The 14,393-nt window shown below is 48.5% G+C and overlaps 1 protein-coding gene across 1 annotated transcript; it reads left to right on the top strand.

The window, feature by feature from the left end:
• The first annotated feature begins 114 nt into the window (after window positions 1-114).
• slc23a2 (solute carrier family 23 member 2) lies at window positions 115-14,380 on the top strand. Its single transcript, XM_066714175.1, has 16 exons — window positions 115-447; window positions 4,990-5,271; window positions 5,749-5,847; window positions 5,979-6,095; window positions 6,349-6,506; window positions 7,587-7,675; window positions 7,968-8,035; window positions 8,119-8,300; window positions 9,668-9,788; window positions 9,884-10,040; window positions 10,155-10,302; window positions 10,387-10,492; window positions 10,610-10,739; window positions 10,935-11,072; window positions 11,182-11,277; window positions 11,398-14,380. The coding sequence occupies exons 2-16, from the start codon at window positions 5,176-5,178 to the stop codon at window positions 11,646-11,648; spliced, it is 1,956 nt and encodes a 651-aa protein (XP_066570272.1). The 5' UTR covers window positions 115-447; window positions 4,990-5,175; the 3' UTR covers window positions 11,649-14,380.
• The last annotated feature ends 13 nt before the right edge of the window (window positions 14,381-14,393 follow it).

Here is a 14,393-nt window from a genome sequence, read left to right as displayed (position 1 = left end):
AGCGTGTTCAACCCGGAGAAGACGAAGCCCACGATGACGACAGCGACGGAGAGGCCGGTGATTGGCCGAGGGCACTGTGAAGCCGGCCTGTGCCCCCAGTTAGCGTCGTCTTCCGCTCTGACATGCGCAGTGGCCAGCTCGCAAAATGTGGGTTCCGAGTCTTATGATTTAGCGCACAACAGAGAGAGAGAGGGAGAGAGGGAGAGAGAGAGAGAGAGAGAGGGGGGGAGTGAAGTCATTCCCGCACACAGACGCACATCCACACTGACTGACTCCTTCCCACTGCGATCCCGGCGCCTCGTCTGGAGCTGAAGAGCGCCCGGGGCTGCGGGGTACTTCACACGGCGGCAGTGTAGCGACATAACGGAGCCTTCCATCCCATCCGGGGCAGACGGAGTCCACAGCGCCAGCCCGGGGACAGACGGGGACACCGGGAGACGAGGACAGGTACAGCGAATGATGTGCACTGCGCCCCTGCGTTAGCTAGAGTGCGCTGTATGAATGTGTTGCACCGTGCATACCGCAGATGGGGGGACACTTCGCTTTAAACGTCAACACTGCCTTTCGCCTGAGACAGAGATGCTGTGTCGTGTCGTGGGGTTTGTACCGCAGCGGTGCGGAGGATGGCGCATCCGTGCGGGTTCACACTGTACACACACGCACTGGCACATGCGAGACAGACTCGGCGTGCGATCTGCATCCGTGCGTATGTGCAGGCATGTAGACGGACATGTGTGTCGATCGGGCGCTCTGTGTGTGTGTGTGTGTTTTGTGTTACCTTATTCACACAATCACCGTTTTAAGTCTCTGAAGCGGAGCTGTACAGTGAAGCTGAGGCGCAGATGGTCCCCCCCCGCCCCGTTAAAATGAAGCTTCTGGGAGATCAATCAGTTAAAATGAGGTGGGGTGCTGTAGGGGACGGGAGGATGGGGGGTTGTGTGTGGGAGCGGGAGCGGGGTCCGTGTGGCGCCTCCAGCCGGGTGTCGTGGCATGTGACTGCGATTACCGGCGACAGCGACACGGAGGATATAAGCAGGAGTGGACCATAATGACACGACCCCCGCCTGTCTCCCTCCCTGCCTCCCTGTTCGGGTAACATCGCGTCCACGTAGAGGTTCACTCGGGAATTTCCGTCCGCTCGCCACGGTCACATGCTAGACCTGTAAGCGCGGCTGTGCAGGTGCTCTGTGCGCCGCGCATCGGTCTGTGTCTGACCCGTGTTTGGAAACCTATCATTATTAATATTAATATCATGATTATTATTATTTAATATATATATATATATATGTTGATGGCAGTACAGAGCGAGTCGATTGTGTAATTTCCAATTTCCTCATACTGGAATGGAATGCACTTTTTCTTTTTTCCAACGTCATGATTCATGTTCCAATGCTGTCAATCCAGTAGGTCTACCCCCTCCCCCCCCCCCAGGCTCCATTTAAAAATCTCTTTCTCTTTAATAATAATAATAAATGACAAGATGAGCCTTGAAGCATAGATAAAATAATAGACAGACTGTCTGCCTGCCTGTTTTGTCTGAGCTGGGGTCGGGCTGTGTTGTGTTGTCATGGAGTTGTCTTTGCTGTGGCTGTAGTTGAGTGTGGTGTTACGCACAGCCCACCTGCCCTCCCCACAACACACAGCACGTTACTGCACAGTCACTACAGTGTAGAGCGGGGGACTCTGGCTGCAGGCAGGGTTTTGTGTGCTTGTGTCTTCTGGCAGCGTCCTGCTTTGACTCTTATTTGCCTGTGCCAGCCACCTGTGTCCTTCACAAAACCAGCAGAACCAAGATCCCAGAAAACAAATCCATTTGAGTGTCACGCAATACTCGTTCCTCAATGGACTTCACTTCACTCACACAAACGCACACACCCATGGAGTTAAACTGCATTGCACTGCTCTGCACTGGTTCTGTCCTGCCGGCTCTGAGATTGTTTTTTTTTTTTTTTTTAATTTGCAGAAAAGTAATTGAAGAAATATTTTGCGGTATTATGGATGCCAATAATAAAGTAGTCCTGAGCCCTGAGGTGATCACAGTGACCCCCTGCAGCCCGTGGGGGGACAGCCTGGATTAGCCAGTCAGACCAGTCCTTAACCGACTTCCCCCTCTCTCCAATTTAGACTCCAATTCAAAGGTTGCTTTATTGGCATGAGCAACAGGAGCAGTGTTGCCAAAGCAACTTTACAGAGAACACAATCAAAATGAATTACAAGAACAGCAGCAAAATACTTTATTAATACATCAAATATATATTGTAGTGATTTTGAAGCCCTGCTATGGCTAAGGGGCCTGGGCCTTTAGTGTTACAGTAAGGTCACTGAACTGTGGCAGGAGAACAGGGTCCGAGTCTCACTGTGGCAGGATCCCCACAGTACAGTAAAAATTAAGAGGCCACTGCAATTTTTTCTTAAATCAGCATCTCTATGTGTATGGCAGCCATTCCATTTCATTCATATTTTTATTTGGAATTAGGGAGAAATGTTGTCAGTAGAATAAAACAAAAATGTTCATTTTACCCAAACACATACCTATAAATAATAAAACCAGAGAAACTGATAATTTTGCAGTTGTCTCTTAATTTTTTCCAAAGCTATATATATATATATATATATATATATATATATATATATATATATATATATATATATATATATATATATATATATATTACACACACACACACAGATGGGTGATGAATTAAAGGAAAAATCGGAATAAATGAGTGGAGGAACATAAGGAATGCAGATGCCTCCAAAGAGGTGTGTTGCATGATACAATTAAGCAATTAACCCCCTATCATGCTCTGTGGCATGTATACAAATGCTGAGCAGGACCAGTAGACCTTGAGGAAAGGATCTGAGTGACTTTGACAGAGGGGTCATTATTGGGACATGAGTGGCAGGAGCTTCAGTCACACAGACGCTCAACTGGCTAGTGCTCTGGACAAGTGGGCCAGTGCATGTGTGGGACACCAAGAGAACGATACAGGCCGGACTGCTGGACCCCTACAGTGAGGGGGTCCAGAGGCTCTGTTATGCTGTGGGGGGCATTTTCCTGGCATGGTTTGGGTCTACTTGTCCCCTTAGAGGGAAGGGACACTGCAAATCATTACACAGTTATTCTGAGTGATCACCTTTATCCTATGGTGACACATTTCTCTCCTGATGGGAGTGGTCTCTTCCAGGATGACAATGCCCCATCCACAGGGCACGAGGGTCACTGAATGGTCTGATGAGTAAGAAAATGATGTGAATCATATGCTATGGCCTTCAGAGTCACCAGATCTCAACCCAATTGACAGCGCTCTCCACCACCATCATCAAAACCCCAAATGAGGGAATATCTTTTGGAAGAATGGTGTTCATCCCTCCAGTAGAGTCCAGAGACTCGTAGAATCTGTGCCAAGAGCATTGAAGCTGTTCTGGCAGCTCATGATGCCCAACACCTTACGGAGACGCATTATGTTGTTTTTTCCTTTAATGTGTCACCTGTCTGTATATACATCTACAGAATCAGTACAGTGAAAATAATTATTAAAACATAGTCACAGATTCAAAGGACAGCGAAAGCAACAGACCCACAGTGATGAGATCACACTTCTGGTGACCCCTATGACCTGCAGAGATCTCTTCTCCCCTGCAGCACTGCCCCTCCCCTTTAACTGCTTCCGTTGGACCATTGTGAAGATGAAAACGATACCGCTGTTCTGTTACTACTATAACCAGTTACACCAGTATTTTTATTACTTCATTTATCGGCAGACGCCCTTATCCAGGACGGCTTACAAGTGTTACAATTTAGTATCTGTAAACTGTGTAGTAGTAACCGCTTTGATGGCAGTAGTAACTGTAGACTCTGTAGTAATAACAGCAGTAATGGCAGTAGTAGTGTTGTTATGACGCAGTTGTTGGTTTATTCCTCTGTAATTCAGTTACTCCGCATCACTGTTGTTATTGGTCGATTTATTATGATGATTATAAGCTGTAGTAATGGGGCAAAGTCTCTCTCTTTCACACTGACTCTCAAATTCAAATTCAAATTCAAATTCAAAGGAGCTTTATTGGCATGACTAACACAGCAGTATTGCCAGCAGGTACAATATAACCAATTACATCAATTTCTTTTTAACCTAGAGTGACAGGAATTAATTGAAAAGAATACATGAGAAACAGTAGGGAAATGGGGAGGTTCAAATTATGGATAAATTGGAGACTCTCTCACACACACACACGCGCAATAAGATGCAGACTCATCGCACACTCGCATGCGCACTGCTAAGACACACACACACACACACGTACTGATAAGCGACACACGCTGATAACACACAGAAACTGCAAATCTGCACTTTCTGATAAGTGAACTTGCTTCTACTGTAATGAATGAGTGTGTGTGCAAGATAGTTTGTTGATGAATATTGCAGTGTACTGTAATTATCTTGTTATATATTTTAATATATAGGCTAATAAATTGCACAATACAAACAATTCTGTCCAGATCCCATAGATACCCCCCCTGCTGTCTCTGTCCCTCTGTTAATAAATACATCTGTTCAAAGATCTGTTTGTCAGATGCCAGAGAATGAGCGTCATTTAGGAGAGCTGGGGAAGACAGACAGAGGGAGAGAGTTAAAGAAAGAGCAGTTAAATTCTGGATTAATATAAAAACAGCGACCCACACCCCTCCCACATCGAGGCCCCCTGTGCTGCCAGGAGCCGAGCCCAGAGAGGAGTTCCCTCAGCCGGCTGGGCCCGAGGCTCACCACACAAACGCACACCACACCCACCAGCCTCAGGACAGCAGCACACAAACACACACAATCAAACCAAGCTGAAAAACTGATATAACTGGCCAATAAAGCTCTCTAGAATCAAATAACACAGACGGAGGGAGGGAGCTGCTGGACTCGTTCGTTAACGGAACAGGAAATGAAAACCCGTGCAGCCTGTCTCTGGATAGATTGACTGATTTCTCTGCTCCCATAGATGCTTGGAGGAAGCGGGTGAGGAAGAGGGGAGAGGGAGATGTGACCGGACCACACAGCCACACCACCATACGCCCACGCGCTGCGCCACGGACGGACGGACGGACAGAGAGAGACGGAGCGTGACGGAGAGACGGAGGTGCTGGGAGAGACGGAGAGAGGGAGCGAGAGAGGCTTCTCGGGAGAGATGGGCGTGGGGAAGAACACCTCCAAGGCCATGGAGTCCAGCGAAGGGAAATACGACGAGGAGACGAAGAACAGCACCGACTTCTACCCCGTTCCTGTGAGCACTGACGCACTGACACACTGATGCACTGGCACACTGACACGCACACAAGTATCTCAACTTATCTGTCTGTCCTGCTTTCCAAATCTCTTTAATCTGTTCTACGTAGCAGATAATACTCTCTCTTCCTCTTTCTCACTTTAATCCTTCCTTTTTGACCCCCCAGGTGTTTGAAAGTATAAATACATGCATAACTGCTATCTCTCAAATTCAATAAAAGCTTTATTTGCATGACTGACACACACATCTACACAGCTTTCTGTCGCCAACGCACTCAGTCACTGTGTGTGTGTGCGTGTGTGATGTCATTCTGTAGTAGGAGAACTGCGGAGTCATGTTTCGGTGTTCTGACATCACATCTGCACACACTAACCAGTGCTGTGCTTTAGTGAATGCTGTCTCTGTCTCTGAGCTTCTCCCTGTGTTGTTGAACCACACACGTGTCATGAATATGTCACTGTGCTATGTGTCCAGGCAGTGGTCAGTGGAGGCGCCCAGTCAGCGGGGGAGCAAGACAATGAGGACACCGAGCTCATGGCCATCTACAGCCGCGAGGGCGGGGGGGCTGAGAAGGTAACATTTACTCTGAGTGTGTGTGTGTGTGTGTGTGTGTGTGTGTGTGTGTGTGTGTGTGTGTGTTTGAGTGAGAGAGAGAGAGAGAGAGAGAGAGAGAGAGAGTCAATGGCTCTCTGTCTGTCTCTCAGTCCTCCCTGTCGGAGACACTGGACAGCCGGGATGGTGTGGACGCTCAGCGCATGGACATGATCTACACCATCGAGGACACGCCCCCCTGGTACCTCTGTCTCTTCCTGGGGCTGCAGGTAAACACACCTCTGACACACCCACTTATCTGCGCTCTGACACACCCACCCTTTGACACACTTATGCTCTGACACACCCACCCTTTGACACACTTATGCTCTTGACACCCACACACTTGTGCTCTGGCACACTTGCCCTTTGACACACTTATGCTCTGACACACCCGCACACCCGTGCTCTGACACACCCTCAAACCCGTGCACTGACACACCCTCCCACGCTTGCTCTGACGCACCTCCCCCCTGTCTGCAGCACTACCTGACGTGCTTCAGCGGGACAATCGCCGTGCCCTTCCTGCTGGCAGAGGCCATGTGCGTCGGGTTCGACCAGTGGGCCACCAGCCAGCTGATCGGCACCATCTTCTTCTGCGTGGGCATCACCACCCTGCTGCAGACCACCCTGGGGTGCCGGTGAGAGAGGGGGAGGGGTGATAGTTGGAGGGATGAGAGTGGGAAGGGGGCATGAAAGAGGGAGGTGGGTGGCAAGGATACAAAAGGGTAGGGGGAGAGGGGGGGAGGAGTTTGCTGCTTCCACCCACCCAGTTCTACTCCTCTCTCGCAGACATGAGCTTTAATCTGGATTCGCCCCGTCAGCACAGCGCTGTGACTCACTGCGGCACCCTGCAGTCCGCCCCCCCGCCCCTTTCTGTGCTGTGCGAGTGCAGGGTCACTGGTCAGGTTAAAACCTAATCACACTCCCCTCACAGACAGACGGACTGCGTTACGCACTCTGTGTGTCATGTCACTTGGTTTCAGTCCAAGTGTGCCAGTCAGTTAGTCGGTGTATCGGAGTGGGACTCGTGTGATCTGACTAAGCAAATCACTGTAACCTCTGTCATGCGCTCTCTCTCTTCTGCTGATCGATATTTTCAAAGTTTCTTTTCTGCTTTTCTATTCTTCTTTTAATTTTCTGTTCCTGTTTTGTGTGCAGTGCTGTCATACCCTCTCTCTCTGTGGGGTGGCTGTATGCACGTGTCTGTCTCAGTATGTGTGTGTGTGTGTGTGACTAGATGTTCCCCAGAGAGTGCAGGAAAGCTAGAGGCTGAGAGGGAACGAGGGATGAGCTGTAGGAGACCTTGACTTAGTCACGGTCGTGCTGATAAAGGGATGGGGGGAACGGGGGGGTTGCAGTCAGGGCTGTACAACCCCCACTTCTGGCAGAAAGTCACCTGATACAGAGAACCCACTCTGTGGAGTCTGCAGCTGTACAGACTGCTCCCTCTCTCTCTCACTCTTTTTCAGGGCAATGGGAAATGATAAATACACAAATTACACATTTTAGACCTTGTCTTTCTCCCCCCCTTCCTCTCTCTCTCCCCACCTCTCTCACTCTGACTGCAGTTCCTCTGCTGTTACAGGGTGGCTGTTGGTGCCCCCTGGTGGACAGTCTATGCTGTCGGCTGTCTGCAAGGTCCTTTTGTTGATATACGGATTGTCCACTACCATAGTTCCTAAAAGTAACATTTTCTCTCCCTTCCTCCCTCTCTCCAGACTCCCTCTGTTCCAGGCCAGTGCCTTTGCGTTCCTGGCTCCAGCTCGTGCCATCCTGTCACTGGATAAGTGGAAGTGCAATGCCACAGGTGCACATGCAATTATTCAATTACCTGTCAATTAAACTATTTAGTTGTCCATTCATCTTTGAAGTCCAGCTGGCAGGCAAACAGGTGGCAGGAAATGTGTAACGGCAGTCAGAAGCACTGACCCATTCATCAGTCAGTGATGGAAAGTATAGGATAACATGAGATACTAATATTAATGCTATCACGGCTCAATGGTGATGGGAATTTGTATCTAGGGAGTGTTTTGAGTCTAAACTCTTTCTTAATCCTTCCTTTCTCCCCCTCCCTGTCTCTTTCTCTCTCTCTCTCTCAGAGGTCCCAGTCCTGAACAGCACTGAGCTGCTCAACACTGAACACATCTGGCACCCCAGGATACGAGAGGTGAGAGAGTGGCGTGGTTGTCCTGTACTGTAGCGTGTCAGTCAGTCGGCGTGTCGGTATAAACCCCCCTCTCTGTGTGTCAGATCCAGGGTGCGATCATCGTATCCTCGCTGGTGGAGGTGTGCATCGGGCTGCTGGGCCTGCCGGGCGTTCTGCTGCAGTTCATTGGCCCGCTAACCATCACCCCCACCGTGGCCCTCATCGGACTGTCCGGCTTCCAGGCGGCCGGAGAGCGGGCAGGCAAGCACTGGGGCATCGCCATGCTGTGAGTAGGGAATCCGATCCCAGACGCTTTTTTTCAATCCTGGGATTTTGGGGTTGTTTTTTTTTTTTTTTTTTTATCCTGGGATCCCCAGCTAACACACTCTTTATGATGTTGCTACAACATTAAGAACATAAGAAAGTTTACAATCGAGAGGAGGCCATTGGACCCATCATGCTCGTTTGATTTCCATTAATAACTAAGTGATCCAAGGATCCTATCCAGTCTATTTTTAAATGTTCTTCTCATCGCTGGGGAGTTTGTTCAGATTGTGACGACTCTGTAAAGAACTGTCTCCTGTTTTCTGTCTTGAATGCCTTCTGACAATATTGTGTTAGATGAGCCAATTTCAAATGTAGTAACATTTTAATACAACCGATGGCAACAGTGAAACATACAAAAGTAATAGCCTTCTTAAATAGTTTTCTTAAACACGTTAACGTTTTTATTGAAGCATCACGTCAGGGATCGTATTGAATGTTGAACAGATTTAACTACTAAGTACTTCAGAACACTGAACATTTACACGTGGAGATGAGAGAAATATGTTATTCAACTATAATGCAGGCTATATACTACACTAAAATATATATAATAAGCCATTAAACATATGTACTAGAATAAGTCATGCTTTTATATGTAACTTATGTAATTTAAGGCATCAATTTAGACATGCATATTTGTGCACTAAACAGCCACAAGCACTAGACTAATATAGCAATTAAGAAAAAAAAAAATCTGGAAGAAAGCTCCAGGCGTCAATTATCTCGTCTTTTCGACCTGTGCGTAGCTTTGTGCACAGAACACTTGCAGCTTAAATGCGCATTCGGATGCCACACTGGTTTGGTGGAGTGGACATCATATGTTAGTTGCAGGTACAGCCCCCGTCATTTCCGTGTTCAAAGAGGAACAGCTTACAGCACGGAGTCCAAGCATTACTGCGCCGTCACGTTTTTCTTTAACCACAGTCCCGTGATCCTGGGTATTTCACGATTTTAATCCCGGTATTTCGGGACTTGAAAATTGAGACTGAGAGACTGGGATCGAATTCCCTAGCTGTGAGTGTGTCTCTCTCTGTGTGTGACTGACTGTCTCGCTGTCTGACATGGTTTTTAAATCCCTCTCCCTCCCTCCTCTCTCAGTTCAATATAGCTTTATTGGCATGACTAATTGACATCAGTGTTGCCAGAGCAGTGACAGACACATCCAGGGCTCAGGAACAGGGTGATGGGAACAATAGATGCGATAAAGACAAAACCTACACAAAAAAAACCCCCAATGAAGTCTGTTGTTGAGCTGAGGTCAGAGGTCAGGCCTGCGAGGCGGTGGCAGTGGGCGTCCCTGATGGCAGTATCTCTCTCTCTGTGCAGGACGATCTTCCTGGTGCTGCTGTTCTCTCAGTACGCCCGCAACGTCCAGCTGCCGTTTCCCGTCTACAAACACAAGAAGGGCTGGACTGCCTACCGGCTGCAGCTCTTCAAGATGTTCCCTGTGAGTCTGACCGACCGGCCGCCCGACCGCCCGACCAACTGACAAGCTTACCAACCTTCTCAGGTTGTACTTACTGTCTACCTCCCCTCTGTCAGATCATCATGGCCATCCTGGTGTCCTGGCTGCTGTGCTTCATCTTCACGGTGACGGACGTGTTCCCGCCGCAGAAGGACAAGTACGGGTACTACGCGCGGACGGACGCTCGGCAGGGGGTGCTGGCCGCCGCTCCCTGGTTCAAGATCCCCTACCCCTGTGAGTCTGAGACGGCCCCGCTGCCCCCTGGCCCTCAGACCGGCTACGCGCCAGGCCAGAGACTGACTAACCTGCCTCTCTCTCTCTCTCTCTCTCTCTCTCTCCCTCCCTCAGTCCAGTGGGGGTACCCCTCAGTGTCCGCTGCAGGGGTGATCGGGATGTTCAGTGCCGTGGTCGCCAGCATAATCGAGTCCATTGGCGATTATTACGCCTGCGCCCGTCTGTCCTGCGCCCCCCCGCCCCCCATCCACGCCATCAACAGGTGACGCACTAACTGACTGACTGACGCACTTTCTGACCGACACACTGACTGACTGTAGTAACTCCCTCTCTCCTTCTCTCTCAGGGGGATCTTTGTGGAGGGGCTGTCCTGTGTGTTGGACGGGATGTTTGGGACAGGCAATGGCTCCACATCCTCCAGCCCCAACATCGGGGTGCTGGGCATCACCAAGGTCTGTCCGTCTTTCCATCCCTCTCTGACTCTGTCTGTCCATCTCTGTGTATCTCACCCCCTCATGTGCTCTATTAACCCTCCCCCCTCTCTCTCTCTATCTCTCTCTCTCTCTCAGGTGGCCAGCAGGCGAGTGATCCAGTACGGTGCAGCTCTGATGCTGTTGCTGGGACTGGTGGGGAAGTTCAGTGCACTGTTTGCCTCCCTGCCCGACCCTGTGCTGGGGGCGCTGTTCTGCACTCTGTTTGGTAAGGGTTCAACTGCCCCCGCCAATGTATTGCCCCCTGGCCCCCACTGCACACCTCCAGTGGTATCATTGCCAACACCCCCTTTCACATGAGAATGATTACTATTATCATTATGTTTTGTACTTATTTAAAATACCCCAGTGGGGATTTGTGTTTTTTTTTTTAATCGCTGTTCCCTGTCCCTGTGTGTCTCAGGTATGATCACGGCGGTGGGCCTGTCCAACCTGCAGTTCATTGACCTGAACTCCTCCAGGAACCTGTTTGTCCTGGGCTTCTCCATCTTCTTCGGCCTGGTGCTGCCCAGCTACCTGAAACAGAACCCTCTGGTCACAGGTCAGCACCGCCCCTGGCAGCGCACATTTCCCAACTCACGCACCCTCTGGAACCAGACACACCCACTGCCACACCCACACTGACACCCCTCTCGCTCTGCCTCTCGCAGGGATAGTGGAGATAGACCAGGTGCTCAACGTGTTGCTGACGACGGCCATGTTTGTAGGGGGCTCTGTGGCATTCATCCTGGACAACACCATCCCAGGTCTGTGTCTCTCTAGCAAATTCAAATTCAGAATGCTTTATTGCTATGACCAGTAATAAGTAAATAAGAATGTCCCTGTATGTGCTCTTGATGATACTCTCTCTCTCTGCCCCCCTCCAGGCACTCTGGAGGAGCGCGGGATCCGGCGGCTGAAGCGTGGCGTGGGGCCGAGCGGGGCTGAGCTGGAGGGGCTGCGCTCGTACGACCTGCCTTTCGGGATGGACTTCCTGCGCCGACACACCGCCTTCCAGCACCTGCCCATCAGCCCCACCTTCACCGGCTACCACTGGCGGCCCTGTGCCTCGCGGGGAGGGGGGCGCTGCCGGGGCCGGGGGGGCGAGGGGGCGACTGCGGGGGAGAGTGGGGTATAGCACCCGCGGAAGGGAGGGGTGGGTGGCGGGGGGGAATTGGGGTGGCACAGCAACTGACTGACTGAACGACAGACCGAGAGAGAGACTCGCACACACTCACGCAAAGAGAGAGAGACACAGAGAGGAGACAGACACACACACACACGCTCTGCCTGAGTTGAAGGTGTAGTTATTAAAAGCATAACTCTCTCTCCAGTAAATGTTGATCAATCTCTCCCCGTCTCTCTCTCTCTCCCTCTCCATCCCTCCCTCTCTCTGTCTCTGTAATTCCTCTGTCTCGGACTGTGTGGCTCTGAGGAACGGGGTGTGGGGGAGTGCAAGTTCATGCTGTGCTATATATATCTATATGTACTGGATGAATGGAGCCAGTGCTGTGTGGACTGCAGCATACGTACCATTTTACAGAATGAGAAAATAATCGAATCAACACTGAGACAGAGAGACAGAGCGACCGACAGACAGAGACGGAGAGGAATACCTGTCCAATATTATCCACCAACCTTAATCTTAATCTCTGGGCTGTTGTAGTTAGTTGACAGTGCTGTCCGTCTGTAGATATTGTTCAGTTTAAGTGGACACATGGTTTATTACAGTGAGATCCTGCACCTTATTACAGGGGAGGTGAAGGGTTTGGGGAGGGGGTGGTTGTGTTTGTTTGTGTGGGGGGAACAAGGGGCAGCAGGGGGGGGCTCTGTTTCCTTTTTTTCTTGCTCTGTACAGTACACCATCTCCTCATTATTATTATTATTATTGTAATTGTTATTATTGTTATTATTATTAATAATAATAATGTATTGCTGGCTGTCCCTTGGTAGCATTCCAGAACCTTTGCCTAAGGGTTCCAAGCCACTCTGGATGTGAGGCAGAGAGAGGCACAGTTTACACTCTTTCCAGCTGTAGATATACATGTGTGTATTGGGCTGTATGTATACATGTGTGTATCGGGTCTGTGAGTAGTTCTCAATTATGTTCCTGAGACTTTAACTGAAACCTGTTTGTCCCTCACGGACCCCCCAGCTCTGCGTTGTGTGTGCCTGTCTCTGTCCGCCTGCCTGTCTTTCTGTCCACCTGCCTGTCTTCCTTTTGCGTTGTCTGTCTCAGTTTACTGACCCACAGGTCGGTGTTCAACACTGTGTCTGTGTGTTGATTGCTTTAGGTTTCATTTTTATATCCATATTTATATATATATATATATTGGTTTGTTTTGTAGTGCTCAGTTTGTTTATAGAGAATCCAGTTATTGCAGCGAGCTGGTTCTAGGGTGGGGGTGGGGGTGGGGGTGGGCAGGGTGTAGGCAGCATTATGTTATGTTGATTTATATTTTTGTTGTCCTGGTTAAATTAATTTAAATATCCTGCTACAGTACAGGGCGGTACAGTAGGGGGCTGTGCTGTAGTAACAACGCTCTTAAAATAGGGGGCTGTGCTGAGATAAAACATTAATGCTTGAGAAAGCTGGAAAAACATGAACTGAAAGTAAAACAACAGGCACTAATTCTATGATGTATGGGCTCATTGAGTGCAGGTGCCAGTTATGCCCACTTGGTGGCGGTAGGGAGAGATGTTTACAGTCCTTGGTGTTGGGAGACAATTTATTACCTTTACTTGAAGGACATAGGCTGTCTGTTCAGCAGTTCTTTACAGCTGGGAATGAAAGAGGGAGGCAGGAGTGTTTTTGCCAGTAAAGTGAATTGTTTTCCCTGGTCAGTACAGTATTCTTTCCAAGGCGACCCTTTATTCCTACCAAGGCATTAAACAACACTGAATAGGAAATGATAATAATAACGCTACACTGAGCCCTAACTGACCTGGGACCCTGAAAATACTGAAAATGTTGAATTCAAATTTGTCTTGTTATATAATTTGTTTGTTTGTGTGTGTATTTATATTTCTCTAAATATATTGCAACAGTTGTGAAACACAACAGAACCAATGCAACACTGCTGAAATGCACACAAACACTTTGCAAATACCACCCCTTCACACACACGCACGCACACACTGGGTGACAATAGAACATCCCCTGCCTTTTCCTTTTATTGGTCTTCGTGGTAGATGTTGTGCCGTTATGCAAACAGACTAAATCGATATTTTACCAGTATATGGAAAATGGTCATAGCTGTATAAAACTAGGACCCCTCTTCTGTTCTTTCGAAGGGGCGGCCCCGCACTCCTGCGCCGCGGCTCTCCTCTCTCACCAGGCCGCCGACTCCCCTGTCCCAGCTGCGCTTTGTGTCATTTTTAAAAATAGAATTTAATTCGTTTTTATTTCTGTTTGTTTGTTTTTGTGTGCGTGATGTTTTTTTAAAATCCTGAAAAGTTACCTTTGTACAAAAAAGTAACTTGACAAAAGAGAAATGAACGCGCAACCAAATCTCAAACCCCGCGCTGCCACGTGCACTTATTGTTTGTTATTGATTTTTAAATTATTTTTTTAACGTTATAAATCAGCACATTTATTTCGTTTAGGTTTTTTTTTTTGTACCTTGTCATTGCTGTTTTTCTGTTGACTAGAACTTTTCATAATGTATTTTTCTAACATTGCTTACTGTTTCATGTTAATAATAGTAAAAATGGAAGAAAAAAAAATGAAACTATATAAATATATATTAAATGATGCAAAAGTGTGCTATAATGACCTGGACCAGATTGTGTATAATTATAGTACCCTTGTATATGTTTTATTCCTTATTCCTAAAGCTATTTAATAAAACATGATGTTACACAATGGAACGGGACTTTCTCT

The sequence above is a fragment of the Amia ocellicauda genome, chromosome 9 (genome assembly GCF_036373705.1).
Source record: "Amia ocellicauda isolate fAmiCal2 chromosome 9, fAmiCal2.hap1, whole genome shotgun sequence".
Lineage (NCBI taxonomy): Eukaryota > Metazoa > Chordata > Actinopteri > Amiiformes > Amiidae > Amia > Amia ocellicauda.
The sequence above is the reverse complement of the archived record's forward strand: the minus strand, read 5'-3'. Positions and strand labels throughout refer to the sequence as shown.